This window comes from Pleurodeles waltl, chromosome 6, assembly GCF_031143425.1.
Source record: "Pleurodeles waltl isolate 20211129_DDA chromosome 6, aPleWal1.hap1.20221129, whole genome shotgun sequence".
Classification (NCBI taxonomy): domain Eukaryota; kingdom Metazoa; phylum Chordata; class Amphibia; order Caudata; family Salamandridae; genus Pleurodeles; species Pleurodeles waltl.
The window spans coordinates 132,002,957-132,023,042 of NC_090445.1; the positions used below are offsets into that span (position 1 = coordinate 132,002,957).

The 20,086-nt window shown below is 45.6% G+C and overlaps 1 protein-coding gene across 2 annotated transcripts in view; it reads right to left on the reverse strand.

Annotated features, from left to right (window-relative positions):
- GIP (gastric inhibitory polypeptide) overlaps positions 1-20,086 on the reverse strand; it is a 66,011-nt gene that overhangs the window by 29,950 nt on the left and 15,975 nt on the right. For both annotated transcript variants that reach the window (XM_069242363.1, XM_069242362.1), the window contains exons 3-4: positions 12,395-12,541; positions 3,287-3,427 (exon numbers count right to left, since the gene is read on the reverse strand). In XM_069242363.1, coding sequence (XP_069098464.1) covers positions 3,287-3,427; positions 12,395-12,541 — 288 coding nt within the window. The remainder of the gene's footprint in view (positions 1-3,286; positions 3,428-12,394; positions 12,542-20,086) is intronic.

Sequence of the window (20,086 nt, forward strand, 5' to 3'; positions counted from 1 at the left end):
ATGTGCAAAAAACAACACAGAAGTGGACACTCAGTTCTGGCTGTACCGTTCTGTTCACATAATCATAAGATAATAGATGTATGTAATTCAACATTCATTCTTAAGCAAACTAAGGGGGTCATTCTGACCCTGGCGGTCCATGACCGCCATGGCGGAGGGCGGCGGAAGCACCGCCAACAGGCTGGCGGTGCTTCCTGGGCGATTCTGACCGCGGCGGTAAAGCCGCGGTCAGAAAAGGGGAGCCGGCGGTTTCCTGCCGGTTTCCCGCTGGCCCAGGGTATCCGCCAATGGGGATTCCGACCGCCTTCCCGCCAGCCTGTTTCTGGCGGTGTCCACCGCCAGAACCAGGATGGCGGGAACGGGTGCCATGGGGCCCCTGGGGGCCCCTGCACTGCCCATGCCGCTGGCATGGGCAGTGCAGGGGCCCCCTAACAGTGCCCTACAAAGATTTTCACTGTCTGCTTTGCAGACAGTGAAAATCGCGACGGGTGCCACTGCACCCGTCGCACCCTTGCAACTCCACCGGCTCCATTCCGAGCCGGCTTCATTGTTGTAGGGGCTTTCCCGCTGGGCTGGCCGGCGGTCTTCTGGCGGTCGCCCGCCGGCCCCGCGGGAAAGCCAGAATGGCCGCCGCGGTCTTTCGGCGGGAACCGCTTGGCGGGCGGCGACCGCCGCGGTCAGAATGACCACCTAAGTTTCTTCATATTGACCTTGTTGCTGTGAAGAACAGCTACAAATGATGTCAATTTGCATCTTGTCTGTAATAAAGCTAAAATTCCCTGGGATATGCTTTTCGGTAGTTTGGTGGTGCAAGTTAATTTATTCCTTTCTACCAACATCTCTGATTCACAGGACGCTTGTGAAAATCATGATTTATAACACCACAGAGATATTTCTCATAGCAAAATTCTAGCCAGGATTTAAGAATCTGATTGGATACCCGGACTTTTAGCAGGCTCCAAATTTCGTAGTTCAGAATGAATAAATAATTATCTATCCCACAACTATCTCAAAATACTATTATTAAAGTTTAGTGTGTGGTTTCAGAGACATTCTTGGATGAGCACCTGGATTGTAAGAAACAAAACCTTGTGTCAGGTGGCAGCCAGGAAAGACTTCAGTAGCTGCCAGTATAGGGTCAAATTCCTTCACTTTCATTAGGGGTTTGCATACAGTCGCGGCTCGCGGAGGGAAAAGGGATGGGGTGGTGCGTGGTTTGGACCCCGCAAAAAAATGATAAAAATCAAAATTACCTTAACTCGCTGCTGCACCGCCTCATCCGCTCTGCTCCGTCGCGGCAGGCAGGCACAGGCTCCCTGCTCAGAGCAGCGTTAGGATTGGCTGGGAGCACCCAGCCAGGACGCTCCCAGGCAGACTGTGTTGCTGGGCTGAAAAGAGCCTACTGCGCATGTGTGTTTGGCCTGCCCGAGACGGCCAGCCAAGCATACATGTGCAGAGTGGGGAGTGGTGTGCACTCCCCCTCTGTCCATGTCACGCCCGTGGCAACGCCCACTTTTATAGAAACAACATAATAAACTGTGTTTATTATGTTGTGTCTGTAAAAGTTTTCAGCTCCTGCTGGGGGGAGGGGCGACACTCCAAGCGGAGTAGTCGCCCCCGCTTGCATACTTTCTCAACATTTTAGTGGCTTCCTTTGATACTTTCTGCCGATTCTTGCAAAGTGTGTCTGGCTTCTATCCTCCTAATTTAAAAGGCTGTGTTTTTAAAAAAACGAGGCTAGTAGAAATCACCTACGTTTAAATGTGTCAGAATTCGTGCTGTCAATTTGATCGCAGCTAAGCCCTTTCTTCTTTAGTGCAAAAACCTTTAGAACTTGAGACATTTTTGGGCATTTTATCTTTTTAATGTGGAGTGGGCTTTCCTGGTTGCTGTGATGTCAGTAAGACGGTTAGCTGGGGTTGGATGTAAAGGCAGTAGTGAGAAAATGTGCCTTTTTGTTAGTATGACAGTTTTGACAACATTTCATCTTAACCAGAAATTATATCTTTAGGTTATTCAACTAAGATATCTTGTTGAGGAACTCTCCATAGCCTGGAAAGTGTGATCAATACTGCAAACCGAAATGTTCAAGGTCACTAGCACTATATGCTTCACCTGTCATGGCAGTGATACAGAAAGCATGTGTTAAAATTTAGAAGAATATTAGGATTTTCAGTTCCCATTTCTCTATTTGTGTAAATATCACACTTTACCTGTAAGGGAGTGTTTGGTCTTCGACATCTTGTACCTACAGGGAAGAAGTGCTCGTTCTGTATTGTGAGGCTTAAAAAGTTCAGAGACCACTGAGGCTTAAACAGTTGTATCCCTAAACTTAGTACAGATGCTGTAGAAGGTATGGAGTTAAGTAGGCCCCTAAATTGTGTTTTGTTGGAATGAGACAGGATCATTTTTAGGGTCGAGCCTGCGGTGCATGCGTTTCGCTTGCGGGACGCTTTAGTTGTTAGAAAAGGGCTCAGAGCCCCGTCCATGTCATGTCAGTGTCTTTCATTGGTTTGTGGGCTTGCCTGTTAAAATCTGCTTGCTTTCATGCATACGTCATGCCTTTTCCAGTGGTTCGCCCTCCTCGAGCGCAGCGACCAACTACTGAAAACATGTGCGGCTTGTTGTTTTCCGTCAGGTTTGTGGACTACTTTTATCTTTTTTCGCAGCACAATCTCGCTTGGCAGAAGTCAAGCGCATTCCATGACATCGACCCTGTTACATAGTTAATGGCACTTTTGCCAGTTACGTAGATAATTGCACTTTTGCTGATAGGTTTCACTACGAGTGAACTGTAGCAGCGCAATCACGCTCTTTTTTTCCATTTAATGTGGTGAGAAAAGTCCGGTTGGGAGTTTACAACTGCTAATAGCTCTAACTCGGAGAAATGCGAGACCCGTTGCATTGCAAATGCTTGTTCTAGATTGGCTTCCTGACATTAATAGACAGTACTATTGAAAAGGTGTTACCTAGGGAACCATTGTAAGTACCTTTGGTGGTAATCACTATGGGTAGTGTAAATCCTCGTCACTAGGCTTCAAACGAGCAGCAAGACAATTATTTATGTCTAAATTAGACAGGGCAAATATTTCTACAACTTATGATTCATATGGGATGCTCTGCAACAAAACAAAAGTTTAATTTTTGTGGTGAGACATACTGTATGTGCAGAGGTATTGTTCGGTGGAGTGTCTAGGGTAGTGTACAAAGTAAGCCAAATAAATGTGCGAGTAGAAAATTAGATAATGATTTCAAACAAAGTTCTGACCTGTCCACAAAAACGTACCTTTCTTTTTGCATATTTCTTAAGAGCCAAGCAAAGAATGGTTTGTTCTCCTGAGACTCTGTCTGAGCAGCTCCTTCCTTTGAGCTGATAGCAACAGCATTTTGTGGTCCGGCTTCTCTCTTGGAGGGTTCTTGCCTAGGGCTGAGGAGATACATTTGTTAAAAAGATGGTTTCAAGTTTACTCCTGCAATGGTAGTATGGGACAGGACAACAGGACGGTGAACATGGCTGTATCTGATGATGAGGTACCCTAAAGAATAGAAAGGCAGGAGCCTATATGCTTATTTTAAATACAATATAAACAACTAATCATTTGAAAGAAGACTGCATCCAAATGTATTCCCTTCCTCCATCTTAGAATGCTTGTAGAACTGTAGAAACCCGCATTATGGGTGCACTATATTCACAGCTTTCAGTCATACTGAATTGTTTCCTCGGGTTGCTAATATTTGTTGAATAGGCCCCTTCAGAAAAAAGTGGCATTAATTCACTAAATGTGTTCTATTGTCATTAAAATATAGCAGGATGATACAATTTATTTTGAAGAAATTTATGGTAAATTGAAATAGGCATGCATGGCTTTTAAACAAAGAATTATGGTGCTGGAATCCTCTTCATACTCTAGCAATCAACAGAAACGTTTTACAAAATGAGGTACTCGACCCAAACAGTGGAGGACCAGGAACTAAATGCTGCTTTGAAAAATGTTTTCACACCAACTTCTTAGTATTCAGGAGCGTAGGAGGGGGTGAATTATATACCGCTCCACAAGAAGATTGTCTATGTTCCCTCTCAGCTATTGTCTAGGCTCGATAACCAAAGATCCCTTTTCCCATCCATCCTTCTCTAAAACCAGACCCCTGGTACTTAGCCTACTAGCGATTGTCCTTGTGTTTCATATGTCCATTCCAGACCTGACCTAAATTACGTGTGCCATGAGAACATTCCAGATTTACAAGTAAACTGGCCTTCACAAGTATGCCAGAAGGACAGATGCCGAACTTTGGGCCTAATTACGAGTCTGGCGGTCATTAGACTGCCAGACTTGCGGTGGCGGTCTGGATCCTCTGCTGTGGCGGTCCAACCGCCACATTACAACCATGGCAATCCAACTGCCAGGGTACCGTCGTCACCTTAGGGATCGCTGAGCCTGACAGGCTGAAGGCAGGTACATGTTGCAATCAGCAAGGGCGGCGCTGCATACTGTGCTGCCCTGCTGATTACAACCTGGTTCTCCGCCAACCTTTTCATGGTGGTTTCACCGTCATGAAAAGGCTGGCGGAGAACAGGTGCCGGGGTCACCTGCACTGCCCATGCCTGTGGCATGTGCACTGCAGGGGATCCCCATCCCAGCACCCTCGTAATGCAGCATTGCCGCTGGCTCGATTATGACACTACGACAATGCTGCGGACACTTTCTCACTTGGCTGATGGGCAGAAGCCTTGTTTTTCCCCCATCAGCTCAGCGGGAAAGTCATAATGGGTCCAGCGGGGAGGTCACCACCACACTGTCAGGAATTTGGCAGATGGGCGGTCCCATCCGCCAAACTTGTAATCAGGGCCTTTGTGTCTTTTTATGGGCATCTCTGATTTTTTTTTTTGTTGCTTTACTTGAATTGATCACAGAATCGCTAAAAGCTGGGAGACCTGCAAAGGTTTTGAAAATAATTGGAAAGTTGAGTGCTTTTCTTATTTATTTGTGAGACACAATACTTACTGAAGTAGTGTTCATTTCTCATTGACTGCTTAACCTATAATATTTTTCTCTGTTCTAGAGTTTGAGCGGTCATTGATTGGTAGTTATTAAGGGCCTCACCGCCAAAGTGGTGGTCTGACCCAGACATTATGACTGTGGCGACAGCGCCACAGTCGAAGTGCCAGCGCCACGGTCGGAGTGCCGGCACCACCATGTTGCCACCAGTCGACAGCCTGCCGTTCACGGTGGTTGTAATCTTCCAGGGCAGCGCTGCTTGCAGTGCTGCCCTGGGGATTATGAGTCTCCTTTCCGCCAGCCTTTGCATGGCGGTAGCCCCGCCATGCAAAGGTTGACAGAAAGGGGGTGATGGGGGCCCCTGCACTGCCCATGCAGTTGGCATGGGCAGTGCAGGGGCCCTCATGGACAGCCCGTTGTACTTTCCACTGCCTGAATTATGGGCAGTGGAAAGCAAGACAGGTGCTGCTGCACCTGCCCAACTGCCACATTGGCACCGGCTCGATTACGAGCCTGTGTCAATATTAAGGCCCTTTTCCCCCCCTCCCCCACACCCACCCCCCCGCCGGCCCTGCGGTGAACTCCTAATAGGGCCGGCGGTGTTCAGTCCGCACAGGCGGCTTGATGGCGGTACAAGTTTGGCTGGCAGCCTCTGCTGCCTGCCAAACTCAAAATGGGGGCCTAAATGTCTAAACGTACTGTAGAAGTTATTCGGTGTCTGACGTATGACTGATTACTCCAGTATTGGAACTTTCATAGATTCACATGCTTGAATCATTCCCTGTCGTCGAGATGGAAGTCCCCGGTACCTTAGAAAAGACAATGTCCTCAAAGACATATCAGCAATAACATAGAACTCTACTTTTCAGTAATCTATCCAAGTCCTTATTTAAAAAAGGACCAAGCTTGAGCCTCAACCAATCAGATTACCCCACCCTTTAGAACCCTCCTGAGAGAAGCTCCAGTACTTAAGATTTTCTACCGCATGTTGTGCTAGGGAGTCTCCTCTGAGCTCTTCTCATTTTGTTCCTGTTAGAGAAGATTTTGCCACTACATCTGAATTTCTTCTTTATTATTGAGTGTTTCTTATTCACACTCAGGCTTTCTGGAGCCTTACTTTATCAGCACAATGTCTGACAGAGAGAGGAAAAGTCTCTTCAGAGCCTGGAGTACTTGTGGGAAGAAAAGGCTCCATTCTGAGGATCCTCATGGAGATTGTATATATTGCCTCTATCCTGAACATTCTGCTGCTGATTGTAATTGTACCTTTTCCTTAAAAACTTTTAAAGGATAGAGAGGGAAGACTGCTTATATGGCTCCAGAAGCTTAAATCAAGGAAGAACACTGTCTCAGACTCTGAGAGTGAGGAGTCTTCCTGGTCTTCTGAGAAATACAAAAAGAGGCAAAGATCGCCTCACTCTGAAAAAGCTTCAGGACAGCCCTCAGAAACTTTAAAAAACACCTCACAGAGGTCTGGGGAAGGCTGCAGTCTCTCATCTTCACCTCATGAAAGGAAATCTTACTCAAAGTCTAAGCATCGGCCTTCAACTTCAAAGGAGGTGTCTATACCCTTCTTCAGAGCCTTCTACACCTCCACCAAAGGTTCTTATCATGTTCAGAAAGCCTTCTTCAGCTCCTGATGACAGACCGTCAACGACAACTCTACCTTCGACGAAGTCATCATCGTCGTCAACGAGGACATATACGGCACCTGCATCGACGACGACGACATCAACGGTTACCATCCTCTCGACTGTGGCTTCCTGTTTGTCGACGACATCTACGGCAACGTTAACGAAATCTAGGCCGTCGACGTTGAAGCTAAAAATGTCATCGTCGAAAATGATTCCGTCGACGATGATTCAGCCGACGATACCGTCAACAACGAGGATTCCAATGACGACGCCATTGGCGGCGGCAATGTCGACAGGGACCGGAGGTGGACCTTTCAGTTGGTGACGACTTTGTCGACGACCTCGTCAACGACGCCGTCGACGAGGAGAAAAAAAAAGGCCTTGACTGGGAAAGGGGATATAACTCCAAGAGCCACATCCCCAAGTAAGGTCACATCTTTAATTCCAACTCATCTTTTAGAGGAGGATTCTGATGATGATGGACCGTTTGGGGCAGCCCACAGCCTTTCCCAGCTCCATGTTAAGTGTCAGGAGGATGAAGAAGAATATTATCAAAAGCATTATTCTCCTCAAAGAGACCAACCAATTATGCCAGAGGATATGGTCTGTATCCCGAGTGCCCTTGTCTCTGATTTGTTGCTTATGTTATCAGATTACAAGAAGAGGTTTCCGTCAGCATCACAGTCGGAGAACATACAAACGGCACCTCCTCCTTCGGTACCTGCTACTCCAGTGCCACAGCCTATGTTGTCTCCTAGATCGGCGAGGAGTACCCTGCAGAGGACCTTGATGCAGGTTACTGACTCCTCGGATGAGGAGAAGGAAGAAGGAGAGCTTCAGGATGCGCATTTGGATTGGGCCAAGTATATATTGCCGACCCCTTCATTTCCATTGCCTACCCCGGTGGGTTCTCCCCCAGGAGACATTAGGGGTTTCCATAATCTGCTTGAAAGCCTTTTCAAAAGAGTATACGCTCCATACCCATAGTAGGCTACATCTGGGAGGAAGGTCTAAAGGTAATGAAGAATTCAGCCACTGTGACAGCAGTCTTACCAAGGTTAGACAAAAAATATAAGGCTCCAGAAGACGCCCCAACTTGTCTCATTGGTCACCCGAAGCCAGACTCAGTCTTAACCCAGGCAGCGCAGAGGGGTTAAAAGAATCCATCAACACCAATTTCAGCACATACAGACAAGGAGGCAGAAGGCTGGACAACATTGGGAAGCGTTTCTCCTCTCTGTCAGGGCTTATAGTGAGAGCAGCGAACTCGTTGGCAATCTTGGGCAGATACGACAGGCAGCTATGGGCAGATATTGCTCCATATCTGGACCACCTTCCCGAAGATCTTAAGGTGGAAGCAAAGAAGATCCTCTTGGAGGGGTAGCGCACCTCGGCTGAGGTTATAAATTGCGCAATGGATATTGCGACCACTGCTTTCAACAATTAGCTGGTGGGGCGGTGCCGCGACGGCAGGGCTGGCTTAGAGCGACTTCTTTTCATCCGGAAGTTCAAAATAAAGTATTGGACCTCCTGTTTGATGGGGAGGCTCTTTTCGGCAAACAAGTGGATGAAGCCCTGCAAGCCATCAAAACTGATACAGACAATGCCAGGTTATTAGGAACCCTTCAATTCAAGAAGTTGCCTTTTCGAGTCTCCAGGGGTTGAGGAGTCCCATCATGTAGAGGGAGTTACCAAAGCTTTTGTTATCCCTCCTATACTACGCAGCAGTTCCGACTGCAATATTCTCAGAGGCAACCACCTCAGGTGTCCTAGTCCAGACCTCCACCCAGGGGTAGAGCGTATCAGAGCATGGAGGCTGTTCGTAGGCAATAACAGTTTTCAGGCTCTGGCTACACCCCCCACCACTAATTCAGAGGATAGGGGGAAGAATATCACACTTATTTCGGAAGTGGTAAGAAATAACGTCAGACCAGTGGGTATTAAAGATTGTTCAATTTGGCCACACTTTAGAGTTCATTCAACTCCCACCTTCACGCCCTCCACATACCTTCTTTCAAAAGCATCTGAAACAACTCCGGCTGGAGGTCGTGGCCATGCTAAATAAGGGAGCTATAGAGAGAGTTCCTTCTTTGGAAAAGGGTAGAGGTTTTACTCCCGTTTCTTTCTGGTACGCAAAAACTGGGAGTCATGGTGTCCCATTCTCGATCTCAGGGACTTAAATACCTCAAACGTCAAACCTTTCGCATGGTCACGTTGCAGGACATTCTTCTCCGCATGAATCACAGAGATTTTATGACGACCCTGGATCTAGAAGATGCTTACTTTCATACCCCGATTGTACCTGCCCACAGAAAATATCTGCATTTCACAGTAGCCGGCAGCCATTTCCAATTCAGAGTTCTTCCATTTGGCCTGAAGTCTGCCCCCAGAATCTTTACAAAGTGTCTAGCTCCGGTAGCGGCTTGGCTAAGAAAGAAAACATAAAAAAAAAAATCCTATTTAGACGAATGGCCAATAAAAGCGCGGTCGTATCAGGAAGCTCACGACTCAACAAGAGCTTGCATGGAATTATTCGAAGAACTGGGTCTCACTCTCATTTGGGACAAGTCAAGGATATTGCCAACAAGGGTAATGACCTTTTTAGGGGCGACAATAGACACGATCGGGGACAAGGCTTTCCCTTCGGTGGAGAGACACGCGAAGCTCATATCTCTAACAGAGTTCTAAGAAGAAAGACTCTTTCAGTACGCAGCTACAATTCACTTCTGAGGGTGATGTCTTCTTGCATTCAGCTAGTTCCCTTTTGTCGCAAGAGAATGCGCCCCCTGCGAGAGGAACTAGACCTTCAATGGATTCCGAAAGAGGGCTCATTCAACGACTCAATCACAGTAACTCGTCGGATGATCAAAGCCCTCCATTGGTGGGCGAATAAGCTAAATATCGCAGTAGGTCGTCCTTTTTTGCCATAATGACCTCTGTTGGTCATTACCGAGGACACCTCTCTGGAAGGATGGGGGGCGTAGTCTTAAGATCTACAGATCACCAGAAAGTGGAGCAACTCGTTCTGGAAATATCACATCCATTTCCTGGAGTTGAGAGCAGTTTTCCTGGCCCTTCCGGCTTTTCTACCCAGGATAAAACACTGCGGTTCTCATAAGAACAGACAATATGACAACAATGCATTATTTGAACAAGCAGGGGGGGGAACAAAATCACTTCTCCTATCTCGAGAATATCAGCCTATTTGGAACTGGTGTATTCAGAACGGAATTAGTTTATGAGTGGAACATCTGCCAGAAAGGCAGAACGAGACAACAGACATCCTCAGCAGACTAACGTCCTCCTGTCACGAATGGGAGCTGAACCAGGAGGTGCTCGACCAAGTTTTCAGGAGGTGGGGGAAGCCCAAACTAGATCTCTTTGCAACTCCGCAAAAACACCAAATGCTGCTTTTATGCAAGTTCGGTTCACCATACGGGCTCGTGGGGGAATGCATTTTCCATTGCATGGTACGGAATATTTGCCTACGCTTTTCCACCCATTCCCCTGATCACAAGAGTACTTACAAAGATCAAGAGATAACATTGCAGAGTGATTCTGATAGCTCCGTATTGGCCTCGCCAACATTGGTTCTCAGAGCTTCTCCTGCTCTCGGAGACAGACCACATTCCACTGAAGGTCTCACCACAACTCTTGACAAGGAACGAGGGTCAAGTTTTGCATCGGGACCCCAAATCACAAAAGTTATCAGCTTGGCTCCTGAACACAATGAGTTTGCCCTTTTAAACCTTCACCCCGAATGTCGGGAGATACCTTTGAAAGCCAGGGCGGATAGCACAAACAAGTCATACTCTTTGAAATGGAAAAGGTTTTGTTTGTGCTGTCAGAAGGAGCAGATTGATCCACTATTATCGCCACCAGGGCAAATATTGCCCTATCTCCTCCATCTAGCATCGACAGGGTTGGCTCATGCATCCATCAGGGTGCACTTGGCGGCCATATCTCGTTTCAGACGTTCACTGACATCGCTATCTCTCAGGTCTTCTACATTGGTAAAACAGTTTCTAAAAGGGCTTTTTCGAGTTTTTCCGCAGGTAAAACATCCTCCACCTTCTTGGCAGCGTAACATGATTCTATCTCAGCTTATGAGGCATCCATTTGAACCCATTCACAAAGCGTATTTGAAGCACTTATGTTGGAAAGTAGCTCTTCTGCTGGCCCTTACTTCTTCTAGACGTATCGGCAAAATCCAGGCTTTGGCCATTCAAGAACCTTTCCTTCAATTTAAGCATGATAGAGTGATACTTCGTACAAACCCAAAATTTGTTCCAAAAGTGCCATCAGATTTCCATATGAACGAGCCTTTGATATTGAAATATTTCTTTCCGAACCCGTCATCTCCATCGGAAAGAGCTCTTCATTCGTTGGACATCAAAAGGAATCTTACATTTTATTTGGAGAGAACCAAACATTTTCGCAAGACTACACAGTTATTTGTCGCTTATAGTGCTCCATGTAGAGGACAGGCCCTTTCCAACCAGACTATAGCCAGGCGGATAGTAGCTGCTATATAGTTTTGTCACCAAGCAGCTGATAAGCCTTTACATACTTCGGTAAGGGTACACTCCACGAGGTCTGTCTCAGCATCAATGGTACTGTTTGCAGGTGTGCCCCTACAAGACATTTGCAGAGCAGCCACCTGGAGAAGTACTCACACGTTTACAAGGCACTACTGTCTAGATGCCATGCCTAAAGGAGATGTAGCGGTTGGGCAGGCAGTCCTGCGACATCTGTTCCAGTAACAGTGAGCTAATTTTACCTCCCTCCATCCTTCTTTTCTGGTACGCACATTGCATGGTTTAATGGTTGTGCTTTGCATATACATGTAGTTATGATCAGGCATAAATAGGTATGCTCATAAGTTACAGTATATTTACAGGATACAATGCTATCATGTCTTTACAGTTAAGACAGCGGTCTGTCACTAATTCAACCAATATATTGTCAATGCAATGTGCTGTAAATACTGCTTTGTAGTCTGATTCAAGCATGTGAATTTTTTAAAGTTCAAATACTGGAGTAAGGAAATAAGTTACTTACCTGTAACTATAGTTCTCCATTATTGGAATCTTTCCTAGATTCACATGCGACCCATCCACCTCCCAGGGAAGCTCACCTTGGTTCTATTCTTCATCAACTTTTAAGATACACACTAGTTCTTAGAAAATCTGAGTTACTGGAGCTTCTCTCAGGAGGGTTCTAGAGGGTGGAGTAATCTGATTGGTTGAGGCTCAAGCTTGGTTCTTTTTTACTGAAAAATAGAGTTTGATGTTATTGCTGTTATGTCTTTGGGGACATTGTTTTTTCTAAGGTACCGGGGACTCCCATCTCAACAACGGGGAACGATTTAAGCATGTGAATCTATGAAAGATTCCAATACTGGAGAACTACAGTTACAGGTAAGTAACTTATTTCCTTTTTGGCCAGCCTTAATGGCATTTTAGAAGCACCAACATTTTACAAAATGTTCTCATTTTATTTTATACATGATTCTGGCTTGATTAGTGAATGGATAGTGTTTAGTGGAAGCTTTCCAACAAGGAATCCCCTCTTACATTAACTAGTTACAAAGACATCCAGTTGGTGACAATGCCTTCCACCTCAGGCTGCTCAGAGAAGATTGTCAAAAGGCCCTGTCACCCTTTATCAAGCTATGAAGCAACCCCATTCCTCCTGATGCCCTTGTTTATTTATTTGATATCACTAACTTAGCTTCATAATAGAATGAAATAATAAACACACCCGCTTTTCTTCTCCCTGCGAGACAGCAACCATTCCACAAAGTTCTTCTTGAGCATACTGTCCATCACCCGACTGTAGTCGCTTGCTAGGGTGCCTTCTGCATAGCGTCGTTCCAGGGAATGAGTACTCAGAGTATTCACTACCTCCCTGTGGAAAAAAAACAACAACAAAAGACATGGATGAGTGGGAAGCAGATCGATTCCACAGGCAAAAAGAGACTACCGGGCCTTAGTTGAACTAAATGCATCCTTTCTTCCTATGTTGATATGGGACCTTTCACCTGTTACAACTTTTTGATTATTTGTTGTGGTAGACAAAACAACACAGGACAGCAAGACCTGAGCAATCAAACATGATAACAGTTAAATTCTGCAGTACAGGCAAACAAAATATGCAAAGTATCAACCGAGTGATTGCAGGCATGGCTAGGATAGGCCTATAGATGATCAACAATCCTGAAATCTGGGTGCTCTCCGAGCCCCCCACATTATGGCAACCCAGCGTTGCCCATTAATGTCGCTGTAGCAGTTAGTTTTCGAAAGCCCTAAGGGATGTTTTTAATATGACCAAGAGAACAGTATCGGGGGTTAGCCGGAATTTATGGTGCCTCATGGCCGCCACCTCTGTGTTGTCCTCAGGATGTGGCTACTCCCTGACTTCTCCATGCCATATGGAGGAAATCTGTCCACCATGCACCATACCTTTTACACCTACTATCCTCTGTGTGATCATACTTGGCTATAATCGTCAGAGTTACTTATGGACTTTGCAGAAATTCTACCACTAGCGCAGTCTTCTCTAGTTTGTTGGCAAAAATAGTTACACATCACATCAGTAACATCTATACCCAAGTCCATAGATCACTGTGCCTGCTCCCGGGCGGGCTCCCCTTCTATCCGATACATGACTATGGTATACAATTGGGTGATGAGCTTAAATAGGCGGGGAGTGGACAGGAGGATGGACCACTCTAACGGTTCTTCTAAAAAGGTCATGTAGAGTCGACGAGCTGCATGATAAGTCGTGCCATATGTAGTGGTATCCTTCAGTGTGTTCTCACTTTCTCCCAAATATTCCTGCTAGGTTTTAATTTCATGCTGTATGAATAGGACACCCAGTGTAACAATATGTTTCTTACCAAGTTGTGTCATAATTGTGGAGGTGTGAGTGGGCCACGGTGTTTGATGGGGATGAGTGGGGAGGAGGTCACAGGGATTGCTGCATAGCAATCTGGACAATGCCCGTGCAGTGCACCTCACCATGTATATCTCTCACATAGGTCTAGAAAGCTAGGAGTAGGGGCCACTTGTATTGTGAGTGGGTGTATCTGCCCCTTTTTTCAGAGCGACATGTGGAGCATGTCTTATATTATGTATCAAATGATACATGAACTGCGCCAATCCCCTTGCTGAGTGAGAAGCGAGACACAAATGAATTGTCTTGGGCATTTCCTTTTAATATACGGGTGGGCAGAGAATACCCTATAGTTATGAAATAAGGAATGTGTTCCCCAGACTAAAGTAGTACTGAATAGGATTTGCCAGATTCCCATAAAAAAGCTAGAGCACAAAAAGGATATGGGGTCTAGTTATAATGTGGTTTACTAATAAGAACAATTGCAATGGCAGATAATTATATACAGATGTTATTAGAATATATATATATATATATATATATATATATATATATATATAGACACACACACACACACACACACACACACACACATAGTGGCAGTCACCACTAAGTAGTTATAGTTAGGACCTAGCTTCTATAGAAAGAGCGTTTTTTGTTTTGCTAATAACTTTGGTGTCGTTTGATGAATCTTCACAGAATTTTCCAAGAAAATACGACTTTCAATTCAGCTTCTGTCTGGAGGAGCCGAGAAAAAGGAGGGGGGTCCCAAAATGCGTTTTCCCCATTCATTTTTCCATAGGGATTTTGAACAGCAATAGCGCCCAAACCACTGGACGGATTACACCAAATTTAGCAGAAAGGTAGCTCTTGGTCTAGAAAGAGAGCTTTTTTGTTATTTGGTGTAAATCTGTTCAGTAGTTTTAGAGAAATTAAAGGAAATACAAATTTGCATATATAGGGATGCGAAGGATTCGCGACCCTTCCTGATCCCGTGCTGAGATCTGATTGGCTGTCAACACTTCAACAAGGAAGTCTTGGCAGCCACATTGCTACTTGGCTTCAGCCGAGTCCCACAAAAAAAGGTTAAAAAAAAAAAAAGGACCCAGAGTATGGACACCCTGACCTGTTTGCTCTGGTTCTGGGGTCCCAAAGGGTCCCCCAAAGGCCAAAGCATTTTTTTTTAAATGGTTTACCGCGATTCATGGCAGAACAGCGGATCTGACACAAAAAAATAATAATAAGCTCGGACTCCCGTGCTTCGTTATTGAGAAGCCCCTGTAACCGGACTGGGGAGGGGGGCCACATGGCCCCTCCTCTCCCCCCACCAAAAAAATTAAAATACATAATTAGGTTGTGCCCTGGGGGATGGGGTCCCCAGGGCCACTATCGGCTTATGGAGGCCCCAGGGCCCTCCCCTTAAAAATTAAATGTTTATGTCGGTCTCCGGACTGCCCTCATGCTGGTGGTGACAATCTGTAATGTGGTTTGTTTTAGACAATGGTCAGGTGAATTTTGTAATATATGTACCATGTTTCCTCAACAGATTTTATTAATATATGTGTGGGAGAACATATGTTTTTCATGAAGAAGGTGGCAACAATTTATGAAGACCACTGAAACGCGTTGACATATTTGATGTACTGAATCTGTTCAATATTCTGCTACAATAGATGGTGAATTTTATGTAAACATCATGTACCAAATATAATGATCAAACAGATCGGTACAATTGAAATAGACAATTGTTTGCTTTCTTATGTGTTTCTCCCCTTTTTATTCCTCATTTTCATATTTCTTTGTCTATTTTTTGTGCCAATTTGTGAGGTTTTTATTTTGGGTACTTTATAATATGTATAATGGTGATATGATCACTATATAATTGGTGATGTGCATAAATACTTTGCATTTTTGTGATTAAAGAAGGTTTTTGCTCACATGCCATCAAAAGTTTCATAATTTTCTATATTGTGGTGGTACTGGTCCTGTTGTTATTTGGAGTTGGAGTGAGACTGATCTGGTGACTTCAATAAGAGTGTAGAACAGATGTGTGAGACTTAGGCCCTCATTACGTCTGTGGCAGTCTCTTACAAAGACCACCCAACCCGCTGCACTCAACAGACTGCCAGTGCTGACAGTCTACTGAACGCCATATTTGAGGTTCTGTGGGGACTTCTGCCCATTTTTGGATGGAAGTCTGCTTCTGTCACCTGCCCGACGGAGTTGAAGAGGCGGATGCATCACCCATGTGGGTGTGTGTGCTGGCGACAGGAATGGGGATTCCTGTCTCCGGGTGCATTACGGCCAGGGTTTTTGTGACGGGGTGACAGCCACGGAAAGCCTGGTGGCAGTACTGTAATCCGGCCGGCAGGCAGAGGCCTGCCGACAAGCTGGAGGAGCTCACCACAGTGCACTGGCGGCCAGGCAGCATTGTGGGGGTATGTTAGAACATGCCCAGATAGCAGATAGGCCCCTTCTGCCACTGCAATGGGTAGACAAGGGGGGCTGTGTTGTGACACCTGTGAGAGAGACTATGATGGATTTCGACCGGTTGAAAATCTGCCCATAATCCAAACTGTACAACTTAATCAATAATGGGGCACAAATTCACATCAGAATCTCTCACCACCAGCAGGGCGTCATCTGCATATATTGACAACAAAGCGTAATGATATCCAAGTTAATCCCGCCCTGACTGTGGAGCTCCCAAATGACACAGGCCAAAGGCTCCACTGCGAGAGCACACCTGTTACACCCTTATCTGAAAACGATGTACATACACCCTTTAGGAACTGACCCGCAGGATAGCAAGGCAGAGCAGTCCATGGAGTTCAGCTTTTTGTCTTCGACATTAAGGTCTCTCCAAATACTCTAAATGTCAGTGTGCACTCTATAGTGCACCTCAGGCTAGTAAATGTTAAAATCATATCACGGTCTTGCAAATCCCACTCGTGCCCAAATATCTTGGAGGTTTTTACTATGTAACCTCTGGTGTATGGATCTGTTTGTGGTGCATTGCCATTGCAGACATCTATCTTTACCTGCATTTCCACGTGGCCATGACTTTTCCTGCTCACTCATCTGTTGGATAGCTGAGAGGTCATGATAGAGCAAAGAGTGGCTAACGTCTCGGTCTCCAGCTGCAACTGGCCTAATCACCACCACCCAAACTTCGCAGCACTGCATATTTGAAGTCTGGCAAATGGGAAACCGGCATTTTTAGGTGATATGTTCTTGTGAGTTTCAGGGAGAATCCATGGGGTTTGCAAAGTCCTTCAGAACAGGAGGACTGTCACACACAGGTGTCACCATGCCATAGTTGTGTGGTGCAAGATACTTAAAGCCACAACCCGCCTAACCTTCCCAGACAAGTATAGGAACCCAACAGTTCTTCCCAGACAAGGATAAAGACCAAGCATGTTTGAGCCAGGAGCACAGTAGAGGTGCAAGGGCTCACCACAGTCTTTTGCAACTCAGTTTCTCACCGGCGTGTCTCATAGTACAGACATTCTGAGGCAATACAGGTGTAGTCATTTTGTTTGTCAGTTATTTCTCTGTTAGGGAGCTGGACTGGTATCTCCATCTAGCAGCTTCTTTTCTGGAGTGGTACCTACAGTATTTCCTTCACCAAGGACATGTTTCTTTCCTCTGACAGTTCTTCATGACTTCTAACAGGATTCCTTGGGCTTCAGGTTGTGTTCTTTGAAGTGAGCGGGAAGGAGGCTGTGAAGGATGTCAGCCCTGGATCATAGAAGTCTTTCTTCAGCACCCTAGATAGTACTGCCTAGACAATGGTCAGTCAGAAATTCCTGAATCATTGACTTGAGGTTTCTGCCCTATGCCTGTACTTACATTTCAGACAGAGTTCGTAGATTCCACATGCCCAACTCTGGGACTCGTTTTAGGGATCATCAGTCATTTTGTGTATTCTTCCCCAACTGATCAAGCCACAGTCGTTCTTCAGTGCCAGCAGCAAAAAGGGTGGAGAGAGTGCATCTCTCATCTCAAAATAAAGTTACAACAGAGGGAATAGCCTCTAACCGCAGCTACTTCCTAGCATGTTGTGGGGGGTAACACTTCTGGAAAAGTTGGAGCGGAAAGTATGTACTGTCTATCCCTTCGCTTTATAGGGAGCATTGTTTCCTGTATTCACATCTTGGAGCCAGCAGGCTCACTGGACATACCCTATGAAATGCTTTGTAGAAGCCCTGCATTTCACTTTGCTCTCAGGTAGGCTGTCACCATCCTCCCTTGTGTACACCATCCACCCACTAGAGATCCAAAATGTATTCATGTGTGTCCACATAGCACACTCACATTGCTAAGCATACTATGTAAACATACATGCAACAGATGGAGCAAAGGAACAGGTTGCGGCAGACTGTTTAAAATGGGAGAGGCTGCTAGGCAACACTGTTCTCAAGTACCATGTAAAATGCTGTGTCTTGCAACTGTAACCAGTCACTGCCATGATTGTCAGGGCTCTCTGGCCCAGTGAGCTGATAGTAGACATGCTCAGAAAAGGAAGGGTGAACATGGTGTGCCCCTCCAAACTTCATTGCGCTTCTCTGGGTCACTATGTATTTCTCTGTGGTTCCTCAGATTGTGGCACGCACTAACTCAAAAATATCCAGTGAGTTGCTCTCTGTAAAATTCAGGACTGGGCTCCATGCTGTTAATGCCATTCAAGGGCATTTATGTCACAAAAATGACTATATAGGTCATCCTAAACTTGTATGATGAAGAATCCAGCATAAAGCAATATACACATTTTTTATGTGGGCTTGTTTGATATCTTATGGCGATGAGCTTACACCGAAGACAGATAGGATTCTGTCCATGTGGATAACCGATCTGATATTTGTAATAAGATTTCAAACTTCATAGTATTTTATTATAACTTAAAATTATAACCTTTTGTGTTTTTGTATTAAATAAATCACGTTTACAAGACCAAACTGTAAATATGGCAGACTGTGTGCAAACCTCATTTCTACCACAAGTGAGTTGAAATAAATAGCAAAACACATCTGGGTCCCCTAGTTCTAATTATCACCTTTTTATAAGTACATATACTCCAGAAAGGGCTCAAAGCCTGCTCTGGTGATTTGTAGCTATGTTAAAGATTCGCATAGGTTAATAAATCATAACCATGGGATAGGTTCTGAAATTCCTTTTCCACAGGTTGTGTGAAAATTGTGGGATTTCTTGACCCGTTGTTAGCTCTCTAAGACGAGCAGGGAAAATACTCCTTTTGGTCAATGCATCCTATACATTTTTCCTGTGCATTGTTTTTCTGTCAGAAACCCTTGAATAACTGGTCCTATAGAAATTGGATGTGAATTGAAGATGACATTTGAATTTCTTAAGTTGAAATTCTATCTTCCTTTCTCCAAGTGGTGCACTTGATTGCCCTGGGAGATCCTGTCTTCACCTCAATGTACATTTAGAGTTCTTTGTGACACACTGCAAATGTCACACCACGTTCCAATTCAATGTTGGTGTTCACAGTATTATAGTGATGTATTATGGTCTATGTAGATCCTTCCTTTCTCAAACCTTCCAAGACCACTTCCTAGAGGCGGAGGTGTATGTGCTATCATGGTTCCTGATACCCACAGATTGATGAACATTTACATAGATAGGCTCTCATTATCACTGCGGCGTCTTTTGCCAAGACTGCCGCTGCTGCGGATGCCGGAAGACTGTCAGTGCTGTGGTCTTCTGACCGCTGCAGTGTGACTGCCATCAAAGATGCGCACCGCTGACGGTCGGATAGCCGGTGGCATACATCATAGTGGTCGGCGGCACTTAGACGATTCCTTGCCGGCACCACCACGCCAGAAAAAGACCGTCTACAGAATTGCAACCAGTAATTCTGTGTGGTGGTCTTCTAATGGTGTGGCAGTGCTGCTGGTGGGAGTGCCGGATCCGGTCCCCTCACCGAGGGGCACCTCGTCGGACGAGGTAAGTGTCGCCCGTAAGGGGAGATGGATAAGGGGGTATGAATGGGTATGTGTATGCGTGTCATGAATGTGGGTGCGTGTGTGCCTGTGTGTAAATGTGGAGATGGTGGTGCATGTGTGTATGCATGTGGACGGGGGAGGGGTGGGGATGAGTGCATGGGTGAATGTGTAAGGAGTAAGGGGGAGTGTGAGTGAGTGCGTGCAGGTGCATGTATGTATGTATGGATGTGTATAAGGTGAGTGTATGTGTGTGATGTGTATGGTATGTATGCGTGTCTATGGAGGTGTTTGTTGTGAGTGCGTGTGTGAGTGGGGGTATGTGTGTGTGTGATTGTGTGGGTGCATGCATTCGTGTGTGCTGAGGTGTTTAGTGGGGTATCCCCGCAACAGGAATGCAGCTCCTGTCATCGGGATATCTTTCTGCCACCATTTTATGGCAATGAGACCGCCAGCAAAATTTTCCTGGTGGTGTCCCTAGTCAGAATAACCTCAGCGGTTATCTGACTCCTGCCGGGCCGCAGGTGGAAACCTCCAGCAGGCGGTGGGACGGGCGGGGAGGCTGCGATTTGGCAGTGGCCAAACCACCACAGTC